General features: G+C 39.9%; 1 protein-coding gene and 1 long non-coding RNA gene across 2 annotated transcripts in view; one reads left to right on the top strand and one right to left on the bottom strand.

The window, feature by feature from the left end:
• Positions 1-22837, bottom strand: part of aplp1 (amyloid beta (A4) precursor-like protein 1) — a 43962-nt gene that overhangs the window by 7165 nt on the left and 13960 nt on the right. Inside the window, exons 2-11 of the mRNA XM_086078374.1 lie at positions 8732-8911; positions 7198-7327; positions 4125-4237; positions 3859-4046; positions 3483-3790; positions 2001-2128; positions 1159-1233; positions 925-1083; positions 731-859; positions 304-403 (exon numbers count right to left, since the gene is read on the bottom strand). Of these exons, the coding sequence (XP_085934500.1) occupies positions 304-403; positions 731-859; positions 925-1083; positions 1159-1233; positions 2001-2128; positions 3483-3790; positions 3859-4046; positions 4125-4237; positions 7198-7327; positions 8732-8911 (1510 nt within the window). The remainder of the gene's footprint in view (positions 1-303; positions 404-730; positions 860-924; positions 1084-1158; positions 1234-2000; positions 2129-3482; positions 3791-3858; positions 4047-4124; positions 4238-7197; positions 7328-8731; positions 8912-22837) is intronic.
• The window catches only part of LOC147172156 (uncharacterized), a 33422-nt gene continuing 13404 nt past the window's right edge, over positions 2820-22837 (top strand). The window contains exon 1 of the long non-coding RNA XR_015095364.1: positions 2820-4478. This is a non-coding gene — a long non-coding RNA (uncharacterized LOC147172156). The remainder of the gene's footprint in view (positions 4479-22837) is intronic.

The raw sequence follows: 22837 nt of genomic DNA, 5'->3' as shown, positions 1-22837 counted from the left end.
AAAACAAAACGGCCAGCAGGTGGCAGCAGAGTATAAGAGGTCAGCCAGATGATGAAAGATGCCAGATGAAATGTAGCTGTATTCTAATGCTAATTATAGCAAAATGGGAACAGGTACAAATGTACTTTTTGGAGCGAAGGGGGTTGCTTCAGTGAAAATGGCTGGGAGTGAATGAGTTAACAATTCCACTGTTTTCAAATAAAAAATATCCGTCAATATTGACAGAGTAGGAAATAGCTAGTCAGTAAATTTAATGGGAGCTGTTAAATCATTCCAATGCACCAAATAAATATCCCAACATACGGATATCATCATGGAGCTCCTCGGCCAAGATAGGATCCTTGTAGAGCAGTGCCAGACTCTGGTTCATCCTCTCCTCAATCACATGCAGATGTGTGTACACCTGGAAAAAAGAGAATTTGCAAGTCGCAATGGATCTGGCCCTGAATTGAACCCAGACCCTGCTTCACAGCACAGAGGATAAATGATTCCCCCAAATACTTTATAATTAGAACTTGGAAGTCAAACAGAAGGGATCATGTTCGACGTTGGAGGTTCCACTCCAGAAAAAAAAGAACACATTTGCTTCTATAGTCAGCAAAATCTACCTTTGATTGCAGCTTCAAGAAGATGAAATAGATTCTTTATCTCATTTTTTTTTCATCAGTTTATTAAACCCATACAGGATTTCCTGTAGTCAGCAGTAAATTTCAAAGCGTCACTCACGCACCTGGAATTTCATCTGCTCAGCCTTCTGCGGGTCGACGGCCACAATATGCTGGTAGTGCCTGAGCGTGTGTCTGCGGTCCTTCTGCTCGGCTGCCATGTATCGCTTCAGAGCCTGCAGCACGCGCTCCGGCTGCAAGGATGATAGGTTAGCTTTCAAGCGGCCATTTTGCCACCAATGCGGTTTCTGTGTTTTACCTGTGGCTCGTCAGACTGGACTGCGGTCAGGTAGTTCTCCAGGGCCAGGCGGCGGTTGTTGTTGAGGATGGACTCCACCCTGGCCAGATGTGTCTCCACCAGCCTCTGCCTCTCGCCCGCCACTTGTTCCTCCAGCGTCTGCAGCACGTTTTGGAAGTGCTGGAGATAGATGATGATGGCATAAAATGGAGGCCATGAAAGCAGCGCCGCCATGATGCCACCTGACATACTTACCTCATTTAGGGCTTGCTGCTCTGACTTTGGCAGATTCTTTGACTCGTTGTCCGCTTCAGCCCACTCCTTCATGATCTAACAAACAGGCACGTATACTTTTTCCATCGAAACTGCATAGACATGGTCATAGACTGCTTGCTTACGATATTAAGGGAAAAGCCCAAAATGATTCAGAGCTTGACAACATTTGGACTTTCTTCTGGCACGGAATTGTGTAAAGCAGGGTACACACAAAATGATAATTGGGCCTTCCTGATTTGCTCGGAAAACAGTGCTCATAAATGATAACCCAGTTTAATATTTACAAATCGCAACTCCTTATGTGCGTGTTCAACATGAATTAGTCAACTTCATGATTTTTTTATTTTATGTTTTATGTTTTGAATGACCAAATTTACTGGACAAATTAGAACAATCATGTCAGTCATGATCTGCGCTTTTGTTTAGATTTGTGTTTTTGTTTTCACCTATTCTCGTCATTCTCGTCTATTTTACACTCTTCTAAGTGTAAAGTTTACTCTGTTTAGACTGGGACAGAATATAACCTTTTTAGAATAAAATTCCCTCTATGAAATTTACTGACCTTTGAGTCTCTTGTGATTAAGAGCTAAATGTAACTCGACTCACAAACTCCACACGGGCGGCTTGCTTAATGTGTAAATAAAATATACATACCAGTATATTCTCCATTTTCAAATGGCATTACTTTATTATTAGATTACAAATAAAAATGTAATCTGTATTTAGCTTTATCTCTCGAGCGATAGGCAAACATCTCTGTGATATATGAATAGGTTCACTTTATTATCCTGTTCATATTCTCTCCACCCTGTGAAATTCACCTCATTGATACGCTTCATCCGCTGTTCCTCTAGGTCTGTTTTGGCACGCAGGAAGTTGGCGTGCTCTGTGTCATCCACTGGCTTCTCAAAATAAACATCCACGCCATCTGTGGGTCGAGTGGTTGTCACTGCAATGGGAGCGACAGGAAATAGAGGCGATTGCTTTCACTTTGTCTTGCTTTAAAGTTGCAGTGCAAAATAGTCAGTGCTTCACTACCACCCCCCCTCCCACTTTTTAGTTGACTGCCTCATTACAAAATTAATTATTTTCCCCTCAAAATTCCACACAAAGCCCCCCATAATCACTATGAAATATTTTTTTTGTTATATTAAATAAAGAAACTCCATATGGATAAGTATTCATTGCCTTTGCGCAATACTTTAAGTCTTAAAAACTTTCGTCTTAATTTTATTAAGTGACAAGCTTGGCACACATATCCCTGGGCAGCATCCACACAGACTGCCACATGCCTTTTACGAAGGACGAACCATGCAGACCTGATAAATTGAGGTGGTTGGCCTTCTGGTAGGTTCTCTTATTTCCACGGAGTACGGTGGGACTTTGAGTGACCAGTGGATTCTTGGTTGCCTCCCTGACTTAGGCCCTTCTTATCATTTTAGACGAGAGGCCAACTCTTGGAAGAGTACTAGTTGTTCCGACCTTCTACCTATGTGCCTGGAGGGTTAGGGTTTGGCATGAAGCGCGTTAGCTCGTAAAATCCATAAATTAGCCGAGGGCTGTGCAATTAATCGAAATTCAATTACAATTTAAATTATTACACTCTACAATTACAAAATCAGCATAATAGCATTTTTTTTTTATTAATACTCATTTTTGAGTTGTTTATACACTTGCAACTTTTTAAAATTTGAAAATAATTAATACATTTTGTTTAATCCAAAAGGAACTTGCATAATTATAGTGTTTTAATTAATTTTATTTTTACATTTGTTTTTTTACGTTTACACATTTTCTTGTTTTGTACCAAAAAAATCGTCCTACTGCACAGTGCACATGCTGCACTTCGACTTCAAGTTTTTGCCAACATAAATAAATATGTATTATCATAAATTCTGTTTGGTCCATAAGAAAATTACATAATTATAGTGTTTCTATTTTTTTTTTTAAATTGGTCTTAATATTTTTAAATGCGTAAACATTTTCTCGTTTTGTACCAAAAAATAAATAATAGTTTGAATAATCCTGATTTCAATTATTGCAAAAATAATCGTGAAGCCGTAAATTAGCCGCATCATTGTTTATGCTGCAGAATTCAATGCATATGAAAAAAAGGAGCTGCATAAATGATCTGGAAATTCTGGTGAACTGTAGTAACAGCAGGATGATAAGTTAAAACAATGCATCTTATCATTTTGAAGGGAAAAACTCATACCTTTTTGGCAGTAATATAAAACGTGGAAAAAGTGAAGCACTATATCACCGCATAAATATTGACATAATTTATACAAGTGTACAAGTACCGCTGTCTCCTTTCATCAAAGGTGGCGAGGTTGTGGCTTTGTAGCTTTTGTCATAGTAGGACGAGTCCAGATAGTCCGACGTCTGGTAGGGACCCGAGTCGATGGGGTACTCGTACTTCTCTTGGTTTCTCACTGCTATGGGCTCCTCCTCATCCTCTTCTTCCACTGGCTCATCGTCCACCTCGTCCTCTTCTTCCTCCTCCCCCTCTTCGTCTTCCTCCACCACCTCGTCATCATCGTCCTCCATGTCCGTCTCGTACATGTCGGTGTCGGGTGATGGGCTCGGGGTGGGTTCTATCACTTTGGCACTGTAGGAATAAAAGGTGATGATCATAAATCTATACATACTACGCTGATTCGGTCAGTGGCGTCTTACGCAGAATTGAGTATTCCTCGATTCTGCGGGGTCTGGTGGCCAGCGAGGAGTTCTCGTTCTTCTAGTTCTGCCTTACTGCTGGCGCTGCTTCGGCCTGGGCAGCATACATACTCCACCCCGCGGAAATTTTCACCACACGGCAAAAGCATCCCATAGCTATGAAGCTCTAGATTGTCTACAGTGCACGCCTTAAAGGAGATGAACATTCAAGTCGTCCTCAACACATATTAAAGCATCACACACATGTACTCCATCATGTATCGCACCTCTTTTGCAATGTTGTGCCAGTACACGTAACTCTCGCAGGCATCCATCTTCTCCTGGTGGAGAAAACGGCATCGGTCTGGAACCAGCAGGGCCTCGCTCACATATTCACCTTCTGTACCAACATGGAAATACAACATGGAGCGTTTAGTGTGAGAATCATCTTCCATTTTCTACGGCTATTTTCCAGGTTTGGGTTCACGGGGTTTGAATGTGGGGTACTGTTAACCGGAACATCTTTTTCTCTTTTCTTGTCTCTCTCAAACTCAGCGAAGACCCGATTATTGACTGCCTCTAAACGATGACCCTGAGCGATCATCTTGTGGTGTATGGTGTGACCTGTTGCCATGACTACAGTAAGTGTATGCAAGTGCTTGTGAGAATTTGACTTTTCAGCCTGCAACTCATATATATATATATATATATATATATATATATATATATATATATATATAAAGTATATTAAAAAACGCCATTCATTGTGTAGTAAATAATAATTTACTAAAACATTATTTTGTGCCTGAGATGTACCTTCATATGTTATCAGCATTTTGCTGCTACTAATTTCTGCGTGTGTAATCAAAGATGGATTGCATGAGTGTGCGTGAGTCATCAGTGAGTTGGCGGCCTCTGACAACAGCTCTGCCAATTTTCTCCTTAATTTGTTATTTTCCACCCTTTTTTGTCACTTAGTGTTCATTCAGCATCACGCTAACGCATGTTGGACTGTTTTCAGTGTTTCTGGCTTTGACATTCTTTGGCGGAGAGTATTGGCGCTTGGCGTTGTGTACGCCTTCATATGCAGCCTGTTTACAAACAGCTTTTTTACTTAGTTTACACTTTACACCCTTTTTGTGTTGTACTATCGCAATGTTTTGGCCGCAGTGTTTAATTGTGCGACGATTATTGGCGTTATTTGACTTTTGCTGTGTGTATACGATGGTACAACTGTGAGGAGCATCCCGGAGGATGTACAGAGAGATGAGAACTAGCGCTAAAATTAAGTAAAGTGAAGCAACAGAGAGGAGTCAGAGGACTAAATGGGGCAGGAGAATTGATCCAATTCTTATTTACGTTACTCGCCAATGGACAAACTATCGTTTGTTAACATTCAAATTAATTTCGTAGCAAATGTGAGGGATGTCATACATGCTGTGATTGCGAGATTATAATGTAAAAATCCCAGTCATAGACATACAGTATATGATCCGGGCGCCCTCACTCGGTATTTGAATAATTTAATTAGAAAAGAGTATCTTATGTAGTTTTTTTTTCATTGCATTATTAATGTTACATTTTTCCTCATATGTTTTATAGGCTATATAGCATTTTACAGTTGAGGTTGTTAAAGTGCTACAGAAATAAGATGGAGGCGAGTGAGAGATGTCACCGAGTCAGACAGAGGAAAGAGAAAAAAACAGTTAAACCCTAATATTTCATTTAAAAAAAAATCTATACCCCCCTTTTTTTTTTTTTACAATCTTAAAAAAGACCCACAAGGACTGAATTACTACAGATAAGCGAGCAAATGGCTGTTCATGGTGTCTGTAAAATGTGTCTCTCATGTCATTCAGCACAATAGTTAAAGCCTCAATGTAGTTAGCTGATAAGCTAACCGTTAGCTTAGCCTAGCTTCTTCTATAACAGCTCTAACTGCTGTTCCTCTTTGAAATTTACAGCAGCCTGCATGCCCTGTGGCAAACATTACACAGGTTAGTTTTGGTACTACAACAAATATTTTAAAATATAGTTAATAATAATATAATATAATATAGTTCTCAGGAGGGTATTCGTGAATGTCGGTGGAATTATCACGTGTGTGTTGTGCGGTGTCGAGCACACCGCACACTTAAAAAGCATTACGAACGCAGATGGCATTTTTTTTAAAAATTGGTTTAGTTGTTAAACTTGGTATGTGTGACGATAGGACTAATTTAGAACACTTGCACCAGGGAGGTGCCAAAAAATAATTTAAAATATTCCTTGTCCTTTTAGTCACTAAACAAAGTTCATAATCATTAGCAAGAGTAGAACGTCGATAGAAACTCGAGCTGTCAAACGATTAAATTTTTAAATCAGATTAATCACATCTTAGAATTTTGATTAATGACGATTAACTTTAATTAAACTTTTTCTCAACATTTTTTGCCTGCCAAATTTAAAGAGCACCTTTTATGTGTTAATTCTTTCAACATTTAATGTTATGAGGATGTCTTCAACATTTTTGTATCCACCGCACAGGCTCATCCTCCGCTTTTTCTAATCAGTTAATTACTTGCATAATTTAAAATGGGGGGGGGGGGGGTGACATGAACAAATATTCTGAATGTCATACATAAACATTTATTAAATCCTTTACTTTACTGCATGTAGTATAATAATATTTATTGCTCAAACACAACCTGTGCTACCTTTAACGTAACCATCTGCTGTCAGCTAAAGGATCATCTGTGTTCAAAATTAATAGTGTGATTAATCTGCGTTAAAACATGATTAATGCGATATTTTTTGTGATTAATTAATTAGTTAACGCTTTAACTTTGACAGCCCTAATAGAAACATAATGTCTCCACCGCAGCAATTCATCGATCAATGTCATATGCCATCCCTCCATCCCTCAGTGTGTCTTAATCACCAGCTTTAGGTCATTTGCCTGATTTGCTTCCCAGTGAGTAGACCACACTCCACCACAAGTAGTGCTTATTTTGTTTGTGTCCTTTATTTGCAACAGTATGTCCATCCGTTATAGACAAAGGACCATTCACAGCGTCACAGAGTGAAACACCACACATTCAGCAACTCGTTTAGTTGGCATACTTGTGAGCATTTACTCAAAAACAGCACCGGGTATCTATTTGAAGGAGGTGCTTATTTTATTTTTTATTTTTTTGTGTTGATGCACGGCTGCCCTATGATTGGTCGATAAAGAATTGCCATATCGTGTTACAATGGGAAAGTTATTATATATGTAAATTAGCAGGTGTGTAACGGTCCACTCATAGACACACTTTGACAAATAGGCAGAATTTGAAACATTTGGAAGATTTGTATTACAGTCGTCTGTTTGGTTCTTACCTAAGCAGCGATAGGGCACCACTATGAAGGGGCGTGCCTGGCAGTGGCTCCAGCCTTTCTTACACCAGTAAGGGATGCTCACGGGACTTTTTGCCTCCTCTACGTGGGAGATGGAAAGCGCTGGGTACATCTGGTCGTGCGGGTCCATGCAGAGATGGAAGAGAGATGGATGGGCATAGCAGAGGGAATGAAGACAAAATGGAGGGGGTGGGGGACATTTGGTCAGAGGACAGGTTCAAGGAGGAGGGTCAATCGATGGTTGTGGGGTACAGGAAGAAGACTATAGAAAGGAAAGACTCATGCACCTTTGTACCACCATGCAAGGCATCTGTCTTCATTAGACATGACACTACTACCATCTTGTTAACTGTTTTAGACTGACATTTTCTCATTTAATTGTTTTGAATAACTGGCAACATTTTTGACTTTGAAGTAAGAGGTAATCGGTGAGATTTGTTCAGCAGCTGTCAGCAAATGCAGAACACGTTATGAACCATCTAATAACACTGCTGCATTGATTCTACATGTGCATAGTGTGGCCACCAGATGGCGCTTAGTTGCCCTTACCTCTAAAATATATGCTGTATTTACTGAGGAAGGGGGTGTTAATAATGTGTGATTGTCTCATAAAATTAGTACACATCTCAGGAAAAAAATAGTATATTGGAATAATAATAATATATATATATTTTAATTATCATCATTGTTAATTCTTAACATTAATCTTGTAGAATATTATATTACTGTCCATCCATCCGTTCATCCATCCATTTTCGTGACCGCTTATTCCTCACAAGGGTTGCGGGTGTGCTGGAGCCTATCCCAGCTGCCTTCGGGCAGTAGGCGGGGTATGCCCTGAACTGGTTGCCTGCCATTTGCAGGGCACACAGAGACAAACTATTATATTACTGTATATATTTTGGTAGATTAAAATAATAGATCAGACCAAATTGTAAAAAACACAAAAAAAGTTTTTAAAATATCCATTAGGATGGGCGAGTGGTATCAGGGCGATACCAGCCTTTTTTCATGGTATCGGGTTCTCGCAACAGTGGCCGCTACCAGTATCAGTTGAAAGAACATACTTTGATCTGAACTTTTCACGGCCACTGGATTGTTTCATTTTATTTACTTATTCACTTAGTTAGTTATTGATTTCAATCCATTGGATTGTGTGTTCTATGCAAAATATGTATTTTGTGAATAAATGGGAAAAATAGAAAATTGCCATTTATTTCATGCAAAATGCTATATTGGATTATACAGGTCTTTTTTTATTTATTTATTATATGTCATTGGTTTTAGTTGAATAAAAATTGCATTCTAGTATCAGTACTTGGTCTTAGTATTAGTGACCACTCGAGTACTCATACAGATATTGGTCTAAAAAAAAGTGGCATTGAACATCCCTAATATGATATTCATATATTTTATTGATCATAGTTTCCAATGCAGCTCTGAACCATTTAGAAAAATATATATAATATAGAATGAATAGCTCCAACAGTGCTGATGCCTCCTTTGTCAAGCCTACCTCCTGACAGTAGGAGAGAATTTCACTGGGATCATTGAAGCAGTCCTTGCGGCCTTGAGGGTCGGGCTCCCACTGGCCATTCTGCGGGTTCATGTGCAGCAGTTGACGGCCACAGAAACTTGCAATCTGCGGTTCCGCCACCTGGGGGCCGGGGTCGTTCACCTCGCTCATCGACAACGCCTGGAGAAGGGGGGGTGGGGGGTGGGTGGGGGGGGACAAAGGAGATGAGGACGAGTCGATGCAAACCCAGTGACAGATAATAGAGAAGCTGATCCGGGGTGAGGGGTGGGGTGGGGGGGGGGGGGGGGCACGGATAATTGGTAGATGCACTCCAGCAATAAACCCGGCGCTGACCGAGGGTGAGATATCAAAACAGAAACGTAATGCATTGGGGAATCGAGCTTTAAAAGGTTATTGACAGAACTCAATATCAGGGAACATCTATTGATCGCTCGCTGTAAAAAAATAAATAAATCCTTAAGCCAATGAGTAAGAGCCAATAAGAAACCCAGTTTAATGCCGCATTCGTCGGGAGCACTAAAGGCTGAGGCGGCGTGCAGGATGTACAGTAAATATATCAACAATATAATTCATACAATACAATATAAAATACAGCTTCCTATGAGAGCGCGCCTCTCTCCCCTGACGGCAGCCTTCTTAGATGTTGCTATTGATCGTGGAATATGTTGCCTCCACCCGGGGAGAACCCAGGGGACCTCGCGCTGAGGAACAAACAGCCACTCGGGCTGGGAGTCAGGTGTTAAATCTAGCTCATTGACCGATGAGCCACTTCACTACATTAACAACACAGCACACGCCGAGAAGAGAGGATCCGGTAATCAGCGTAAAAGACTCCACAAACATGTTCACTGCGGCACCAAGAACACCAACATAGCCTCATGGAGGTCGCATACAGCAAAATGAACATGAAGTCAGTTTTCTAAAAAAGCCATCTGAGAAAAAAATAGGGCCCTTTGTATAGCGGCAAGCTTTTCATGTCTGCAGACGGACTTGAGAGATAGCGCTAAAGATGACAGGGAGGCTGGAAGCGCCGCTGAGCCAATTAGAAGAGAGTTGCCCGGAGGAAGAAAGTGAGAAAGGAAAGAAAATATATGAGGGTGATGCCTGATCAAAGAGAAACGCTGCTTGGGCCGGCTGCAGCGCGACTGTTTGAAGTCCTGATTAAAATTCAGAGTGATCATTTTACATTACTGTACTTCCTATGGGGAAAATACATTAAAGAAGAACAAATAGGAAGTTAACAGGTGCTGTGGTTAACTTTTAGCGGAGTACACGCATACTGAATATCGGAGGTGGTCACTTCAATCGCTTGTCGCTACCCGTCGTTGACGGATGCCCGCATTTTTGCCGGGTGTTTTATGATGCAAAGCCTCGTAAAAGTACACAGACTGAGAAGGGCCGTTAACTGCCTCCAATGAAAATATAGCATAGCAAATTGCCTTTATGATGAATGTGCATTGAAAAAAAAAAGTGCCAGCGGGTATTAGTCAGCCTCAAGCGCAATATGAGTAGCACACAGGTCTGTCCTACAAATAACTCACTTATGATGGGAGACTTCTTAACTGACATGTTTTTATAGTTGATATTTTGCTCTGTTTTGTAAATTTAAACCAGGGGTGATTTTCCAATTTTCAACCACTTGAGGGACATCGAATAAAAAAAAAAGAGAAGAGCAGCAGTTGCCATGCACTTTCAGCCATGTAGGCTATTTAACTGGGCAGTCAAACACAAATACAAAATGAAAGCAAAGAGTACGGGGGCCGGTAAATGGTCAACCGGGGCTGGCATCATAACTTCTGACTTCAGTCTCTCGGCAACACCTTTTGAAGGCACAAGTCAACACATGAATACTGCAGCAGTGCTTCAGTTCAATATGTAACAGAAAATGTGTGTTTTTTTTTTTTGTGGTATTGGATTGGAAATGGATTAATATGATTTAAATTCATTTCAATCAGTATCACTGATTTATATACAAGTCATTTGAGTTACAAGCTTGGCCACACAATGAATTTGAGCTATCTTGCGAAATGAAGACTTTACTTTACTTTCATGTTGCGACACGAACTTGTGTGTCGAAAAACCGTGCTGTGCTTACTGCATAGAGCGGACGAGAGGGAAAAATGCCACTTTGCGTCTCCCGCTGTGGATACTCTTGCTTTTGTCTGTCATGTGGGTTTTCCAACAATCTTGCCTTCTAAAATAACTCAGCTCGACTGCCAATAAAAAAGCTTCTTGGATCTTGGCCCTTGCTTCTATCTTCATCTTGGCATGGTTCTTCTCTCGCGCCGGCTCTCGTGCGAGTAGCTGCTCATCACATCAGGTTTCAGAGGGTTGGGAAGCCAAATTAGAAAGTGAAATAAGTGCTTGTTTGACTTTTATTGACTATGTTGTATGGCTTCAGGGCTTAGTTGCTTAAGGAATGCATTTGCTGAGGTTGCTGTCCTGCGAAGCTGCTGAGCTGACGTCTGAGCAAGTATCTCTCTTTGACGTGGGGAAGGTCAGCGCCACGAAGAAAAAGTACTTCCGGAAATTTGAGAAGATAACCTCGGCCGCTCCCCCCGGTCCAAGCTCTCTCATTTTGCCTGCTCTCCACTTGTGCACTCGCAGAAAATCAATGCAGAACGACTGCAACTAAATCACCGCACTCCCCCACACCGATCAATAGGAGTCCATAAGGAGCACGAGGCTCCCGACCTCCATGACAGCAAGGCTGCACGCCAGCCTGATCTGCGATCAGATTAGATGCTCCTCTCATGATAAGCAAGGATCGCTTTAAAAATTCTCACTTTTGTTTGTTTTCCCCCAGTTTGTCCCAAAGCAGCGTACCACACATGTAGCCAGCCTCCTGCTGGTTTGTGACCCAGATCACTGTTAAATCTTGCGCAATCTCCACATGCTGGTAAGCAAGAACCATACAGCAAGCAAGCACAAACAGACAGAATGCCACACAATAATGCAGTAGATGCTTTGTAGTTATTCCATTACCTCTGCCAATGAGGTGATGTCATCATCTGCAACTTTCTTACTTCAATTATTGATATACAAGGTTACAAAAAAAAGTGTGAATGGGCAATTTAATGCACTTTCAACGAACTGTCAACGGTTCATGTGAAGAGAAAAAAATTGCTGATTGTGTACCTCCGTACTTTTTGTTTTGTTCTTCGGTAGGGATGTAACGATAACTGCAATATCGTGATATTACAGTATTAAAACTGCCACAAAATCGTCGTTGTCATGTCATGATATTAAAAGCAGCACATCTGTCGAAAAAAAATCAGGTTGATGTCCATTTGTGCAGTTCTAGCACCCTCTGGTGGCTAGTTTTTTTGTGCAGTTTAATTTTCACAAGACATCGTTTGGCTCTTCTATGTTTAAAATCCACGCTAATAGTCAGATGAAGGGGAACGTAATATGCTTGTGAACAGAGTCAACTCAATGTTTGCTTGCATTAGTAAGTGTCTCAATATATATGTTATATTTATATATTTTTTATATATTATATTTATATTTTTATAATTTTCATTGCTGTCATTTACAAAAGCAGTATGAGCTCTTTTTTTTTTTTATAATATTGTGACCGTCTTTTGTATCGCTAACGTTCCCACAATATCATGATAATTATCGTATCGTGACCTTCATTTTGTCATAATATCTTATCGTGATGTTTGGATATTGTCACATCCCTACTTTCGGGTTCCAGGGTGCAAGGTCATAAGGTCATTAATAATTATCGTTTAAGTGTGTATGTTAGTTGTAGTAAATTGAAACTTATGTTGCACGTTGGTAACATGAAACTGTGAATGTGACTTGTCTCAACTCAATTCAACTTTATTCATACGGCACTTTAAAACAACCACCACTGCATACGAAGTGATGTACGTGGACTACACAGCATATCCTCTGTCTCTTTTGATTGAAATTCAAGAAAGGCCTTGATCTCCTCTAGATGGGACAAAAGTGGCCTCAATAGAAAGCGTCTTTTTTGCTCAGCGGGAAATAGATCTGACAGTCATCCACATAGCAGTGGAAGAAAATACAATTTTTTTTCTTAAGATGGAACCCAGGGGCAGCATATATAAAGAAAACAGCAGAGGCCTCAGAATTGAACCCTGCAAATGGGATCTAAACCACTCAAGGGCACAACCACCAATGCCCACCTGGTGCTGCAAATGAACCAACAGAATACCATAGTCCACCGTATCGGACGCTGCAGTTCGATCCAACAAAACGACACTCTTAGGCTACGTTCACACTGCAGGCAAATGCGACCCAGATGGGATCTTTTTGCCCAAATGCGACCTGTATCTGACTTTTTATTTATGTCCGTCTTAACGGCTCATTTCCGATTTTATCATACCCGACCTGGGTCACTTTCATATGTGGTCCTAGATCGGATACGTATCCAAATGTTTGCAATGCGACCCCAGTCGCAGAACGGCCAGGTCGCATATATCCGACCTCGACGTCATCAAAAGTCCAATATGCGCTGCGCGCGGGCGGGGGCATTAACCTTGATTTATGTTTGACGCATCCACGAGGTCCGCACGGGAGACGTGCGTGAATCGGCAAAGTTGTTTCGAGTAACAGTTATGGCTTTATATTTGACTTTAATTTAATCCACTTGAAACAGGAAATATAAAGATGACATTTGTGGTGGTGATATTAGGGTTAATTTAGCCACTCAGATGGCTCATTTATTACGCGCGGCAATAACGTAATGGAGAAAAAAAGGGAGCGGTTTCCGTGAGACGAGGCGCTCGAACAGGCTCGCCTCATTTTCACAAAATATTATTTCTACCTCCTCCTGCATCACTCTGTAGGTACGAGATGGTAAAATAATGAGCCCCGGCGACGGATTTATAAAATCCGTGACCCTGACATGCTGGACCATACCTATTTACTTCCGCAAACACAGCGTTGTGAGTAACGTTGTATCTTCTTCTGCGCATTGAACGCTTACTCAAAAAAATAATAATCAGATTTCACCCCAAAAAATCGGATTTGAGCATTAAGACCTGCAGTGTGAACGTAGCCTTAGTCCCCAGTGTCTTTAGCCATGAGGATGTCACAACTCTCCGCTATGTATCATCTTAAAACCTGACAGGAAAACCTCCATGACGTTAGGTTCATACGAGAAAGATTTCAACTGCAAGTGCACCACTTTTTTTCCAGAATTATTTAAAATAAAAGACAGCTTGGAAATGGGTTTAAAGTTTGACAGTTGGACTTGTGTTTGAAGCAATAGCATCCCAGTTGTTGAAAGGGAACCCAGTAACTTGAGTGACACTAAAATGCCAATAATACAATAATAAGACTTATCAATTATTAAAGTTAAAAGCTGTAATATCCACCCAGGTTTCATCTGGATTTGGTCCTTGCAAGTTTCATAATAAAAGTAAATAGAGTCAGATTTGTGTAAGTAAATGTCTCAAAAAGTTTATTACGAGTACGTCAAGAAGACACAGCGAGGCAAACCAGACTGCGGCGGTACCCTGCGTTGGTTAAGCCAGTTGAGTCCCACATATCATCTCATAGTGCTGATGAGAGTGAATTGTGCCAGCGGGATGACACAAGAGTGCTGCATCATTAATAAGAGCCTGCTGATAGAAAAGCGGAGACGTGCATTGACTTTCTGCCTGGCTCTGCCGCGCTTTGCCTTTGTTTGCTCCCATCATTTTTTCATTTCTACTGCGTGGCACAATCGTGCGTGTGTCTCACCATCTCCATGGCAGGAAGCATCACGAAACAAAATGTTCCCACAGGGACAATAAGACACTGAAGCACATGAGTTGTACTACGGATGTGTAGCTATGATTATGTTTAATTAGAGCTGTTAGAAAACTACAGTATAAAATCATACAAGAGATTTGTCCAGTAGAAACGCAACAGACACTGAGACATATCTGAATTCTGGCCGGAGCAGTAGATTTTTTTTCTCTCCCTCAGGCACCCCCCCCCCCCACCCAACCCTGCTCAAATTAAATTTGCAGCACCTGTTCCACCCTTCTGTTGCAGCATGACTTCATCCTCTTTAATGATGCAATCTCTCGGTCCTGGCAGGCAAGCCGGGGCAGGAGAGGCGGAGCGGAAAAGCCCACCCATCATTTGTCACCTATTACAATCTGCTTCCGTCCTTCCACCATGCTGTTAAAGTAACAGGCTGTTGCACATAATTTAGTGACATCAGAAAACATATCATTTCTGCTAAAATAATTTGCCGCAAAGAATATTTAAGGTCATCCCCACGATAAGTGAAATCCATCCAATCTCTGAAATGCTTATTTAAATACTCTCTAGGCATGTTTTTATAACATTTATGGCATTTTTTCTTTTTTAAGGTTTAACCACACTTTTAAAACAATACAAACATATTTAAATACATAAAGAAAGAAAGCAAGAAAGCAAGAGCACTGGATAAACAAAAATGTTCAAACAGTACCGATCGCTCAATGCATATAGGCTATAGTAAACAAATCCTGTTTCTTTCCAAACTAACAAATCTAACTCACCATCTCACAATATACATCAATAATCATGCCCACAGATGTACAATATCAAATGAACCTCTAGTTGTCGTTTTCTGTAGGACTAAAAAGCAGGATTACATCAGATGAAACTCAATAATTCTCAACAAAAACTAAACAGTGCTAAAATACGGTACTTCCTGTTTCATTTTCCTTCTTTCAAATTTCTCAAACAAAATAAGTTTGCCTGTGGTCGATGGTGGATTTGCACCCGATATAAACGAGAGTGCAGGTTCGATTGTGCTGGGTTTACATGAAGCCATGTATTCCGATTAGAATTAATCCGAATGACCAAATGGAATGAAAATGCTCAATATAAACACCTCATCAGAATGAAAAGGCTAAACCCGAATGGAATTTCGCTAATGATGTGTTATATATAATGCAACAACCAGGCAGCAAAATGGAAATACGATAGTGTTCTTTGCGTACTTGAAGTGATGTGTCAGCAACTTTGAAAACAATTTGCAAATGGATTTGAATTGTAACGCTGTCAATGGGCGGATACGTCGTATCTCCAAAACCATCACTTTTCATTAAACCAAAAAAAACGGCACCATCAAAGACAGGAAGCCATTTTCAACAAGTGGGGACTGGCGTATAGTATCAACTTAAAAAAATAAAAATAAAAATAAGACCAAATCTGTACATGGGAGGTTTCAGCCCGATGCTTGCGTTATGCAAAATGCAGCACAGTGGTCTCGTGTTAACAATATCGGCGGCCGAATGGTCCAGGGTTCAAATCTGAGCTCCAGCGTTCCTTTGTGGTTCTCCCTGTGCTTCTGTTGTTTTCACCTCAGCTTCAGAGCACATTCCGAAAACATGCACGTTAGCTTAAATGAAGGCTTTAATTTGTCTATAGGTGTGAATGCAAGTGAATGGTTGTTTGTCTATGTGTGCTCTGCAATTGGCTGACATCGATTGTAGCCTGGCACTCACCTGAAGTCATCTGAGATGGGCTCAAGTTCACCCCTAACGGATACTATTAAAAATGTATGGTTGTGCAAGAAAATTGAATTAGCTACCAGTTAGCATATTGGTTAAAATCTTCAATCCAACCATCAAGGTCAATCTCAATTATACATCCATCCATTTTGACCCTTTTCCATTTCACAATGACGCTGATGCTGCGTGGGTTGAGTTTCCACTCAGCGATGGTGTGAATGTGAGCGAGAAAGGTTGTTGTCTCCATATGTGCCCTGTGATTCACTGATGAATAGCCCGGGCTGGGATAGGCTCCAGCTCCCCGTGACCCCAAACAGGAGAGGCGGTGTACAACATGTATGGATGGATGGATAATGACTGTTGCTTACTAAATCCACTGAGTGCTCGTCTACAGAGGGCGATAGCATGTCGTGACTGACAACTGCCATTAATTGCTGGTAGCATGCGGAGAACACATAGAAGAGAACCAGACAGACATGCGCAAAGGTTAGAATGAGCAACACAGACGGCTTGAGTGCCTGATCTCAACACGCCTGCTTCAATTTTTCTTCATAGTCCCCTACTTCCTTGTCACCTCCCATTATGTCCGAGCTCCATCCATGCGGTCTATATTTAATATCGCTCCATCCTTACAGCTTTGACACAATACGTGACACTCTACCGATTCCACCTCAACGACCCCACCCCCCCACTCTCACCCTTGGACAGTGCGAAATGACCCGAGAGATTTGTGAGCTTTCATCACTGTAATCATGTTAGTTAATTATTCATAGAGTCCATCAGACGTCTTCCTGGTGCGATATGCATTTACCAGAGAGGGGTAACATTAGTCGGAGGGCCTCTCATTGAGCGGGAGGGGACAAAGGAGGAAGGAGCTATGCACATGGAAACTCATTATTATCCATCTCTGACTGAAGACTAATTGAATACGTTCATTTTCTATTCAGAGGAGAGTGAACGGAACATTACGCATTGTTCCACCTATTCTGTCATTGCATGCTCGTACAGCAATTTATAAAAAGAAAAAAGAAAAATGCAAACTCAAGCCGTTCCAACCGCTACTTTTCAATACTAAATAAGCCATTCTTGAATATAAGTGGATAGTAACATTTTATCCATCCATTTTATATTGAGCTTGTCCTCATTAGGGTCACGGGTGAGCTGGAGCTTACAGCACTTCCGCGTTTGGTTAAAAGGTGGCATGTTAACTTTCGGTCTGCATGGTAACGCATAGTGACAATGTGGATAATGTGTTAAAACTCAAAACCGAAATGACGCTGTTCAGAGCTGCCAACTTATAGAAATTCACTTCCTGAGTTGTTGGGTTTCCAACTTTCCATCCACCCATTTTTATTCGAATTTTCAAGAAATGCGAAAATAAAACTAAATGGAAATGCCAGAAATTTGAAAAAGGACCCAAAATTTAAAAGAAGAAAAGAAAAAGTTTTTACGCTTATAGGGGGTGGATTTTGAAGCGTATCGAAAAAAGGAAAATGCGAGTTTTGGCTACGGAAACAGGTTCTGCGAATAACCGCTGGCAAGACCGGATATTACATCACACGTACGTTTGTAGTCGCAAAGCAATGTCGGACAATAAAGTAAGGTATGTTTGGGGGGAAGGCGAAACAGAAATCTTTTTGGAATTAATTAAAGAAGCAAATATTAATGCAATTTTAGATGGAAAACAGCAAAGAAACGCTGCGGTTTGTCAGGAATTACAAAAACAAACTCACACGACGTCATCGCACGGCACAGTCGCTTCCTCTTTTTCTTCTTCTTGTAAATTACTGGTAGATCACATCTCTTAAGGGTGTATACCGCCACCTACAGCAGCGTAGTCCCCTCCCAATATTCGCAAAAGAAGAACAGATGAAAAAAGTTGCATGTCCGTATTGCGCATTTTCAGTAAATTCGCTTTAAAAATTCGAAAAAATTTGATGGAAACCTGACTAATCACAACTTTCATACTTAGTATTTTAAAAATTCTAACCCTAACCCAAGAACAATACGACTATCACTGTAGTAACCTTGCAAAAATCAAGGCTCTGTAAATGCACAAATTTGCATGAATACTTCAAAGAAGAAGTCAATCACAAAATTAATATCACTCACAATTAACTAAGGCTTCAACTTGGCCTTTTGTCATATACTGCTAAAAATAAATTAAAGGAGCAAAGTGTTCCCTTAACTGTTGTTGTTTTTTTTTTTGCAGTACATATGCACAGCTCAAAACAATTAAGGGAACGCTTTGTTCCTTTAATTTTTTTGAGCAGCATATATACAACAGGTACAGTATTATGAAAGTTACAACGCAGTGCAGTGTGGCTTTTTATTTTTTCTATGATGAATAAAGTTGTCTTTAGCACATAGTTGTTCCCTGCACATTATTAGACATGATCATTTGGTGATGAAGCTTCACTTAGTGCCCCAGTTCTTCGACACTGATGTGAATAGCAGCTATCAAGATTAGCCTCAAGACGTTAGCTAACCTTTCGACTAACGTTTGGCGCATCTGCTAGCTTCCGCTGCCCGTGAGTGTAATTAATTCTGTTCATTTTCAGCCTGTTCTAGCAATGTGACCCTTTTTTTTTTTTTTACCTCCATAACATACAATGTTACAAGCGTAATGAGGTAGCATTCAGTGATTTTTCGCAACAAAATATAGATAATCCGTAACGGTTAGCGGCTCTGTGTACTTAGCGGTAAACTGCAGTGTTGGCTGAAGTAGACCTATTACACAACGAAAGGTTATCACACGTTTGACATTTACAACAGATTATTTTTCAGTCAGATGACTTGACAGTAGCTTGAAACATATTGACAGCGGACACTGTTATGCCATCTGTTTTTCCACCTTTAAATGCTTCAGTGGTAGCCTACCTGATGGTGGCATCACAAAAAATAACAAAAGCAAACAATGATTAAATCTTTTAGCTTAGTTTCGGAGATTTGGAGTTTCCACTTGACATTATTTGATTAATGCCAAGCTTTTTAGCATGTAATGGCAAAATATGTACTACCATGATAGTCTACTCTAAATCCAGCCTCATCAGGCCAGATTACAGCAGTCCAGCCTCCAGATGAGCCCAGTGGGAGCAGATGGCCCCATAATCGCTAAGGTTCACTTGGGTTTTCACACAGCAGCCGAAACTGGCTCCTGATTTTTGATTTATTTGCAAACAGGGCTGGGAATCACACAGTAACTCACAATATAATGACATTGCGACATTTTACAGTAACAATCGGTGATGATTAATAGATTGGAAAGAACATTTTGCACATGATGCATTGTGAAAGCTCCAATCTTTGGCATACAAATACATATAATAATAATATAATAATACAAATATCAATTGTTATCCATCCATCCATTTTCTATAGTACTTACTAGGGGTGTTTGATACCACTTTTTTTTTGTACTAGTACAAGTATAGTAATTGTGTCAAAATATACCAACATGTTGATAAATCCCTTTGCAACATATAATTGGGCACTATGTCTACTTGACTGTAATTGCCTTCCACTGGGCTCCTTTTGTTTCACATAGAAAACAATGTAAACATAAGTCTGCTTATGGCTCTGTTTCTTAGCGGGGTTTAAACTCACTAGTCGCTTTCTGAAAATATAGCGACCAAATATGGTATTCTGGTTACTATTGTGTTAGTGGAATTGGAATATGAGCTAAGAAGTCAAATCCAGCAGTTATTATCAAAATCAGAAGGCGGCCATTTTGCCACTTGCTGTTGAGTGAAAATGACATCACAGTTGCTCAGGTCTCAGGTAACAACCAATCACAGCTCAGCTTAAAAAAAACCAGGTGATTGGTGGTTGTCTGAGCAACTGTGATGTCATCTTCAGTCAATACCAAGTGGCAAAATGGCCGCCTCCTGAGATGGATAAAAACGGCCATATTTTGCTGCATAATTCATATTTCACAAATGTAATATTAATCAGAATGTCATGTTTAGACATATTATTGTCAAGAAATGTTTAAGTTTGACTTCGCCTTTAAAATATTACTGCAGTAACTCTTAGTTTCACGTGCAAAGAGCAATCTTTCGATGATGTCCCATCATATGGATAATAAGGCTGTGTGGAGCATTTTTGCACAGCACTTCTCTCATCAGGGTTGACAAATCCTTCCCGTGGTGCTACTTTGCAAATGGCAAGAGTAATAAGGGCTGAATTCCCACATGATTGCACGAGATAAGAACATTGCCTGATGAATGATAGCACCATGGTAGCGAGCTTGATGCCCAAGGGGGCTGAGACTTCACTTTTCAGAGCTGACACTCCCATAACTCATGATTTAAAAATCATGTTCAAACACGCCCTTATCTCCTGCTAATACAGTCCACAAATTTGTGAGCCTTATCCATTCAGATGAAGGCCCAAATAATCAAAAGAACAAAACAACAAAATCCCGCTGTTTTCTATCCATTTTTATCCCGTGAGTAATATTCAACTGATCCAAGTGTTGCCTCCTGTTCCACCCACATTTCAGAAAGTGTTTTCTGATGAGTCGCATGCAGCCATGACGCCGCTGAGCATGTTTCCAAGACTAAAACACGCAACACAGTTGGACGGTTTTGAACAAATCTATCACTGCCTCCTGTTGAGAGCGTGGGAGGCAAAACCCTGCATAATAATAACATCTCATAAATCCAAACACAAGAACAGGCTGAAAACATGTAATGCATATGAATTTCTTCAATCTAGCCAGACCAGAAAAAAAAGAAAGAAGATTTTGTCTTGTGCTGGTTTTCTAGACGGATTTTATTTTGCGCTATTACATAACCAACGCTGCTAAAGCTCCATCCTAGTTAAGCAAGACAACATGGGAGTGCCAACATGTTAATGCTGAACGCTGAGAGCCCGCAGATGTGATTTCAAGCTGAAGCGCTACCTCGGGGGGATTGAAAGAATCAAAAGCTTAGCAGAGATTTCAGCGCTGCAGGTCGGCTGAAACATCCCTTAATGTTCTCACAATTGCAAATTCTGCAGACGGATTGAAATGTAAACAAATAAACAACAATCTTCTGTACCTGTCGTTCAGCCTTGAATGCAAAGAATATTGACTCAAATGTTCCCATTTCTACTTTTTCATTATTTTATCTCATATTAAATGTGTAAAGCAGCTTTGGCCATACTCATATAATATCATATCAATATATTCCAACCATCCATTTGAAATTGTGTTTGTGATTGTGTGCTGAAGCCTTCCTATCCCAGCTGACTTTGGACTCTGGACTGGTCGCCAGCCAATTGCAGATAAATATAAATATATTAGGGCTGAAGTATTTTGAAAACAATTCTAATTGTGATTGACATCCAATCGTGTAGCCATGATGTCATCACTATGCTGCTCTAAATCCCTTTAGTCCATATTTACTTGCTATCTGGGGACCAGGATGATTCACTGTCATTTATGAATCAGTAATAGCCCCAGCTAAATTCATTTAATATCATTTTGACCCGGCGATAGCATCTTACAGCAATTGCACGTCATTTGGAGGGCCATGACATGAATTTCTACTTCATTAAGTGATGCAGGATCCAAAAACAACTACAATTAAGAGTCTCCAATTAACCTAAGAAACATTTTGTGTGGTTATTTAGGGTTATTATTATTATCATTATTATTATTATTATTTAATGCAACCTTGTTACAGCTTCAGTTGTGAAAAGACTTAAAAGTTGAGTTGAGTACTACTACTACTAATAAAGGAATAATAAATAATTATTATTATTGTTATTATTGTTATTATTATTATTTAATGCTTCTTTGTTACAGCTGCGGCAGCTGAGAAAGCACTTTATAAAGTTGAGTTGAGTAAAACTAAAAAATAATAGTATAAGTAATATTATTATTATTATTATTATTATACCAGTTAGGGCTGGACAATATGGCCCAAAATTAATATCATGGTATCAACTGCATCGCTTCACGGTAGCAGTATATATCCCGGTATGCAACAAACCTAACCTAATTAGGTTTTAGGTTTTTTTTTTTTTTTTTTATATATTTTGCTTACTGGTTTACATAGTCCTTTTATATAAGCTAAATAGATTATTTTTTTAAACAATGAAAGAATAAATTTACTTTGGATAACAACATTTATTGTTCTCAAATCAAAATTAAAAGTCAGCACTCTGGTGCAAAATAGTGCAAACAAAAAATATTGCTGATATTTTAAAACTGGCTTAGAGCAAGTATTCACTTGAAGATCAAAAGGGCATGCACAAGTGGGCATTGTAAACAGCACAAGTCAAAGAGACTAAAATAGCAAAAATTGCAAATAGTGATGGAAAATGAAGCTTCACAAATCACTTGTGATTTTTATTTTTATTTTTACTCTTATTTGCTACGCTGAGCGCGAGTTGTGTGTAAGGCCTGGATGCAGATATGATGTCATCAACATGCGCTACCGTGGTAAGACGGTAGAGTCAAAATCTCAACCTTCGGCAAAATGTATACCTTATATTGCATATACCGTTTATATCGCCCAGCCCTAAAACCAGTAATAATAATAATAATAGTAACAGTAAATTATGTAGTAGTCTGAGTAAATTTCACTTGACTATTTAGAGTGAGACCAAATAGACTCCGTTTTAG

Source organism: Leptonotus elevatus, chromosome 6 (genome assembly GCF_054856555.1).
Source record: "Leptonotus elevatus isolate MCC_2025b chromosome 6, RoL_Lele_1.0, whole genome shotgun sequence".
Lineage (NCBI taxonomy): Eukaryota > Metazoa > Chordata > Actinopteri > Syngnathiformes > Syngnathidae > Leptonotus > Leptonotus elevatus.
The sequence above is the reverse complement of the archived record's forward strand: the minus strand, read 5'-3'. Positions and strand labels throughout refer to the sequence as shown.